The following is an 8,156-nucleotide window of genomic DNA, read 5'->3' on the forward strand; positions in this document are numbered from 1 at the left end:
CATTCATAATCAGGCACATTGTTTCACTCAATTTCCACAGATAGAATGCTCTCCCAAAGATACACTGAACTAACCACCTACCTCATCCAACACTCTGCTTTGTCAACAGTTCTCACAATATTTGGTCAAAATGCAGTTTATTTCTTTGCCAATCTGCTAACAGACATATGTTATGACATAATTAGGCAACCGTCAGGTTTTTTTTTGTCTCCACTCCTCTTCACTGTAATGGATGATCTGGAGCAGATACTGATTTCTCCAAGGAGAAAGAGGCAAAGCATTTCATGATACCAGATACAGTGAGGTATGAATGATGCAACCTCCCAATTACTTACTCACTACCCCATTCCCCAGTCTCCTAAGACCATTTGAGAATCTTTCTGACAGGTTGTGCTTAAGGACGGAGGTACACAGAGGCTTGCTGCATGAATGAATTATTAGAGTAGCTGAGTAAGTGTATATTCCACAGAGATAGATCCTCCTACACCAAGAGTGCATTGTAAAGGGTCAATGTCTTGCTTGTGAAGAATTCACTGCAATGCCACTTGACGGAATTGGGGTTAAATGAGAAGTGAAATAGTAACTGATAATTGCATAGTGTTCAACACCATTAACAACTTCTCAGCACTGCAGTATCCTCTGCCCACATGCAGCAAGACTTGAACAACATTTAGGCTTGAGCTGTTAAGTGGCAAGTAACAGCCCATAACAAAATTACCAAACAATGAAAAACTCCAACAGGAGTGACTTTATCCGTCTGACCTGGACGTTCAACAGCATTGTCACTTTTTGAATGCCTTACTGGAAGATCTGGGATGAGAAATATATTGTAATACCACTATCTCCAAGAACACTTCCATGTCACCCACTATTTTGCCTCAGGACCATTGACATGCTTTCATTGTAGTGTGGTCAAATCCCAGAAAGCTGTATCTATCTATCTACACCACATGGACTGCAGTGACTGAAGAGATGACTGAACACCACCTTCTTAAGGACAATTAGAGATGAGAAATAAATACTGGTCTTACCAACAATACTCACATCCCAAGAATAAATAGAAATAAATAATGGTATTGTCACCTCCACTCAGGTGGAACAAGTGGAATTCCTGACAAGTTTACAAACATAGACATTGGTCTATACCATTTATTCAATTTCAGTGAGAAATGATAGAGTAATTTACAGCACAAAAGGAAGCCATTCAGCCCATTGAATCTATTCCGGCTTGCTGCGGAGCAACCCAGTCAGCTTCAGTCCCCTGCTGGTACTTATGCTTCTGGAGACTTATATTGTTCAAATGCTGAACAAACTTTCTTCTGAAATGATTCCATGTTTCCACTTCCATCACTTTTGTAGACAGCAAATTCTGGGCAGTACTACTTGCTATGAAAAGAAACATTCTTCCTCATATTCCTTCAGCATCTTTTGGCGAAGATCTTAAATCTGTGACTCACTATCCCTTGTGCCATCAGGTAATGGTTAATCATTTCACTTGTTTACCTCATCTGAGTTTTCCATAATCCTGTGCCCTCCCCACAATCTCCTTTGCTTGCAAAGTAAAGCCAGCCTTTATGATCTAATCTAGTTATTACAATTCCCATCCATGGAACAGTTCTGGTGAATCTCCACTGAACCTTGTCAAGGGGCCTTCCATCTTTCCAGAATTACATGTACTGCTCTAGATGAATCTTAACCAGCTTCATAATGGCTCATACCAGTGACTTTAAGATTAAACCATCACTGATTGTCTCTCTCAAATGATAGAGCAGCCATATGGTCCAATAGGACTCTGGCAACTTAACATAATGGCTCAGCATAATTTCCTTTTGCACTTAATGCCCTTATTCATGAAACTCATGATCCCATATGATTTATGATTCACTCCACAATATATCCTGTCATCTTTTAGAATTGATGCACATATTTCCTCCTGTCCCTGCATACTCTTTTAAATTGTACCATTGAGTTTATATTTCCTCTTCCTGTCCCTTCAGCTAAATGCATCACACGTCCCTTGATTAAATTCTATCTTTCCTGCCCATTCCGCTCACCTATCTATGTCATGTTGCAGGCAATCTTTGTCATCCTCATCGTTTACTATTCCTCCAAGTTTGATACCAACGGCAAATTTTATTCTAGAAATCCAAAAACAAACCTCGTGGTTTTCTGTCCTCAGAACAATTTCTAAAAGTTCATTTGCAGGATGAGTGTTGTCCAATCCTGCATTTATTATGCAGAGGATAGTTAAGAGTCAACCATATTGCTATTGGTCTGGAGTTAGATATAGACCAGACTGGGTAAGGATGCTTAAAGGGCATTAGTGAACCAAATGAGTTTTCCCTAAAACAATCAGCAATGGTTCAATGGTCATCATTAGACTTAATAATAGATTTTCAGGTTTTTTTTGTTGAACTCAAATTCCATCATGTGTTATGGTGAGATTTGTACTTGGTATCTCTGGATTAATAGCCTTGCAATAATGCTACTAAGACATCATCTCGCTAGTTGGACATTAATCCTCCTGTTCCACAAGACTCAATGCTGTTAATCAGCCTCCTATGTGGCAGCTTATTAAATACTTGCTTAAGATCTAAATAGACAATATTTGCTGCATGCTCTTCATCAACCTGTTACTTTATGAATAAATTCAATTAGCTTAGTCAAACACAATTTGCCTTTCACAAATCCTTGCTGACGCTTTTTAATTAGTTCATATCTCTCCAAATGTCTGTTGCCTTTTCCTCAATTATTGTTGTAAAATCTTAAATTGGCTGGCCTGTAGTTTCAAGAACTGTCCTTACTCCCTTTCTTGAATAACTCTTTAATCCAGCCCAATGTTATGGAATAATAAAATCCCAACGGTGAGGAAGCAGCCCATCGAGTCCACCCCAACCAGATGCAGCACCATTCCGCTCCCCCTCCCCACCCACCACCACAAACAACAACCCTATCCCCATAACCTTACATTAACCGTAGCTAACCCACCTAACCTGCAGATCTCTGGGAATTTATGGAGCATTTTAAGTTGGCCAATTCGCCTAATCTGCATGTCTTTAGATTGTGGAATGAAACCCTACACAGATAGGGGGTGAATGTGCAAACTTCACACAGACAGTCACCTGAAGCTGGAAACAAGCCTGGATCCCCAGCTTGTGTGGTAACCTCCCACATGAGTCAGTGGAAGCTTGAATCAGAAACACATACGTGTTCTTGTTTTATGCACATTAACAACATTATGCTGCATTTCGCAACTTGTTCCAAATGATTTTACTGTTAACCTTTTTGGAAAGTGTCATAAAGCAATTAATGAGATACATAACAAAGATTCCAAGGGTTGAGCGAGTAACCAAAGCCATCCTTTTTCCTCATTAGTTTATCTCCCAGTTTGTTCCTGATGTGCATAGGCTGAACTATCCATTTAAATGTTGCATCCATTGTAATTATGTTAATCATGCCTCAAATTGTTAAGCACATAAACATGCACAGGAAACCTCACCTGATCACCAGCAGGTGGATATCTATTTCTACTGTTGTAACACAGTGGTGCAGTTCACCACATAGATATTTCTCCCATCACTCCAAAATTGTTTGGTCTACATTTGGTCACCAAATATCTGAATTCTCGTTGCCTTCCAATAGATTCTTCACCACCTCTGCTATGTATAAACCCCTAATTTCATCTTCAAATTCTCCATGATTTCTCTTGCCTTAGATGCATTCTTTGGTCTTCTGATCTGAGACGTCTTTTTCCATTATCCCACGATTGGTGATGGAGCATTCAGCTCTCTAATGCTCTTGTTTTTGATCCTCAATCCTACAATTTCTATTGATCTCCATTTCGCTCCTCTACTGATCAAGTTTTTGTCATCTTTCAATGTTATATTCTATGATCAGACATCTATTTTTTTCAACATAGTTTGATTTGATTGGTGTCATAAGGTACATTTTACTCCATTTTTGTTTAAAGTTACCTGCTTGGAAGAAAACGGAAGAGTTTGTATTGTTAAATTCTTCACGTTAATGAATATAAATGTCACGCAATGCTTGACTGCAACCATTATGTAACAATTTTTGGTCTGGGTTGGGCACTTGTGAGACATTGCAAACACCTGACACAGTTCAAACAGTTTATTTTTGCAACTTAAAAAATATAACATCCAAACAGGAGTTACATGATATCAAGATGTACTTGACAATCTCTGAATCACTCTGACATGATCCAGCTTGCAGATTAATTGGCTATTAAACTTAATTCCTGTGTTTCTTTTATTCATTCATAGAATGTGTCATCACTGGCTAGGCTAGAGTTAACTGATCATCCATAATTGCTCATATACAATTAACTGTGGGTCTGAAGTCAAATGTCCAGCAGACCAGGTAGGAATTGCAGATTTACTTCCCTGAAGGACATTAACGAACCAGATAATTTTCACGATCGTCAAAAGTTGCATTATTGCCACTAGACTGACTGTTTATTGAATTCAAATTTCACTATCTACTAGAGTAAGGGTCAAACCCATGAACCCAGAATATAAGTTCTGAATTCAATAATATTGCCACTAAGCCATGACCTTCTATTGGTGTGTGAAACTTGTTTACTATTTTCTTTCCAACAACTACTGCATGTGGCTTTCAACCTCATTGTTGTTGCAATATCACATCTCTGAAATGTACTTAGATGCTGCTGCATCTTTTTTCCAAGCCCTTTTAGATATGTTTTCAATATAATAATAGTCCCAATATTTTAGGATAACTTCTATCCAAAATATTTTCCTCTGACAAAAGGAGGAAGAAGTTTTTCGCTGAGATATAGAAGATGATGTCACTATTCACTAATTGAAGCTGGTGTCAATGGTTCTCGAATTCCTTGAGGCATTTCAGAGGCTAGTTTGGAGTCACCACATTGCCATGGAGTCACATGTATGCCAGATGAGGCAAATGTGGCAGACTTCCTCCCGTAAAAATATTAGAAACAGATCAACTTTCATCATGGTCAATGTTTCATGGTCCTATTGCTAAGACTAGGTTTCAATTTCAGATTAGCTAATTGAATTTAAATTTCACCCAATGCCATTACGGGATTTGAATCCATGCTCCCAAAATATTACCTTAGACCTCTGCATTATCAAACCCAGAAACATTACAAATGCACCACCATTGCTTAGTGGCGATGTTATTGAATTCAGAAACACCACACTGATGTTCTGGATTCATGTGTTTGACTCTTACTCCAGTAGATAGTGAGATTTGAATTCAATAAAAAGCCAGTCTAATGGCTCTTTATGTTTCTCCTCATCTCAATATCAAATGTCTATGCTAAGACTGTAACACTCATTTCTAGAAACATCTGTCAGGGAAAATGCACTCACACCATTGACTCTATGAAACAATTCAACATTTGACATTTTTCAATAGATCACCTCTCATTTTTCTAAGTTCCAGAGAATGAAGATCCTACCTTTTTAATCTACCCTCATAGAAAAGTTCCCTCATCCCTGGAATGGTTTTCCCTCCAAGACTAATGATTCTTCCTCAGGTAAAACGATTGAAATATTTTTAATATCACTGAAGTATGTTCCATTTTATACTGAGGAGGACCTGAGAAGTTTCTGAAACAAGAAGAGATTTTGCATTTTGGGATTTAAATATGTAATAAAATTATATATAATTATTTTGTTAGTCCTTGGGATCTGAGTAGTACCCAAAGTGAAATCTAGATTTGCAATTTTAATATTGAAGAACAGTTTTGTATATTAATTTATCATAGTCATTTCTCACTTTTAATTAAGCAGAAAGTGAAAAATTCTAAATGAAGAAGTTACTTTGACAACGGAGTTGAAAGATTCCCTGAAAATGCATTGTGGTTAGAAGCAAAATCGATTTGTTTTTATCACGTCAAAGGAATACCCTGGTGTACACCTTAAAATGGGACCAGCTCACCCAGGAGGAATATTCCTTAGGAGGGAGAAGGAGTTCAGCTTGTGCTGGTACCCGGAGCTGACGGCTGATTCAGTCCCAATCTGCAGCTTCAGACCACTGTGTTAGCATTTATTGTTTAAACATGGGCTTTCCCGGTGTCTGGGGACTGTGCACTTTGTTTGTCTTGTTGCCTGGAACCCTGAGCCAGGACTGCCAGAGACTACAGTTACAGCAAGTGCTAAACAGGGATGCTCTAAAGATCCTGACGGACATGGTGAGTTAGTAGAAAGATCAATGGTAGAGGAAGACAATTCTCATCTTAACCCTGCTGTTTCTCGGGATATTCTCACTTCCAGAAATTGTTCAGGTTGGGTGTTTTGCATCATGTTATGAAGCATACCTCCTTAAGAGAATAGTCAAGTACTTATAAAAATACGAAATGAAATGTATGGAAAACGGGACGTTTTTACAGCGGAAGTGGCTGATTTAATTCGGCGGACAGTTAAATGTGTGAGGTAAAATCGTGAAGCAAATTGTTCAGTGATAATGAATGGCCGTAGATGCTTTAGGGGAAACATTTCTTGTTTGTGTTCGGAGCCGCTTCTGACAGTTTCTGTCCTATTCTAGGGAGGGTCCTTTCCACTGCAGTGCGTAGCAACCAGAGAATCACTGCAAGTCGATCCCCTGGATCTGCACCAGCTCGTCAACCGGTCACAGGTGAGTGTGTTCCTTGTAAACCCTCAGTTCGCCCAGGTGGAATAAATGTAGGGAAATATCTCCAATCCAGCCAAAACAAGCAGTTTGGCAATGATCCCAAAAGTTGGTCTGAAAGTTCAACGTGTCTGTGATGAACAAACAGGCGAGAAATGTTTTGAAGTTAATTTCTTCTTTTTCGTAATTGTTGCTGTTAACTTGTCAGCCAGACACCTCGGTATTAACCAGAATTGTTAAAAACAATATTGATTTTGTAAATTCAAACATCATATTTGCAGTTTCAAATGTCGATTGCAATAGTCAGTTACACGAGAAATTAGATTACTTACAGTGTGGAAACAGGCCCTTCGGCCCAACAAGTCCACACCCACCCGCCGAAGCGCAACCCACCCATACCCCTACATTTACCCCTGACCTAACACTACGGGCAATTTAGCATGGCCAATTCACCTGACCCGCACATCTTTGTGACTGTGGGAGGAAACCGGAACACCCGGAGGAAACCCACGCAGACACGGGGAGAACGTGCAAACTCCACACAGTCTGTCGCCTGAGTCGGGAATTGAACCTGGGTCTCAGGCGCTGTGAGGCAGCAGTGCTAACCACTGTGCCACTAATGTCCTGTGTATTTTTCTCAGGCCCAGGAAAAGATCCAGATTGTCCACCAAACCTTGCGTCACATCAGCAAGATCTACAGCAGGAGCCTGGGGTCGGTCACCTGGTCCCGGGAGAAGGTGGAAAACTTTCGTCTTCTTCTGGAACGTCAGCTCCGGGAGTTGGAAACGTGTGTGAGAAAACCGGGAGCTGAGTCCAGGCAGAGAAGAAACTCCGCCATTCTCAAATACTTCAAGAAACTGAACAAGTTTCTCAAACAGAAGGTGTGACAATTGATAACTAACTGGCATTCAGTTCATGTCAACCCATTTACAACTGTTCATTTTTCTCATGGGGTTTTCTCTATGTTCCCATTTTACAGAAATTCAGTGACTGCTCCTGGGAAATAATCCGCACTGAGACCAGAGCCCGTCTACAACAGCTGCTGTTCATAACGGGACAACTGAACAAAAGCAACTAAAGAGTTTCCATCGATATTTATTAAAATCAGGGATCGATTATTATTTAATATTTAAATATTGAAGTTTTACAGAAGTGTTGTATTGCTCGATTAAGGGAATCAAGCCAGTATAATTCTGAATGACATTTGTTCGGATTAATATTAAATGCGAGGTTGATATTTATCTGATATGTGAACATTTTTAAAATGCAAAATATTTGTATGTTCAAGTCGCTGAAATATGTATGTTATTTTGTAACCTATTTATGACAAGAGATGTTGCTCAATTACACCAATTAGCAATAAACCTTTTGAATTGTAGCATTTTATTTTGTGGTCTTTGTTTCTACACGGGGTTCATGTCTGTTGGGAATGTGAGATGACCTGGGTGGCTGAGCTGCAGGAATGCCAACAGTTTGGGCTCACTTCCCTGGCTGATGTCCCCATCAAGGACTATCCTCCTCAC

The 8,156-nt window shown here is 39.5% G+C and overlaps 1 protein-coding gene across 1 annotated transcript; it reads left to right on the forward strand.

Moving 5' to 3' along the window:
• Positions 1-6,064: 6,064 nt before the first annotated feature.
• On the forward strand, positions 6,065-7,711 carry ifnphi4 (interferon phi 4). Its single transcript, XM_060848584.1, has 4 exons — positions 6,065-6,196; positions 6,550-6,639; positions 7,275-7,514; positions 7,613-7,711. The coding sequence occupies exons 1-4, from the start codon at positions 6,065-6,067 to the stop codon at positions 7,709-7,711; spliced, it is 561 nt and encodes a 186-aa protein (XP_060704567.1).
• Positions 7,712-8,156: the final 445 nt, after the last annotated feature.

The sequence above is a fragment of the Hemiscyllium ocellatum genome, chromosome 32 (assembly GCF_020745735.1).
Source record: "Hemiscyllium ocellatum isolate sHemOce1 chromosome 32, sHemOce1.pat.X.cur, whole genome shotgun sequence".
NCBI lineage: Eukaryota > Metazoa > Chordata > Chondrichthyes > Orectolobiformes > Hemiscylliidae > Hemiscyllium > Hemiscyllium ocellatum.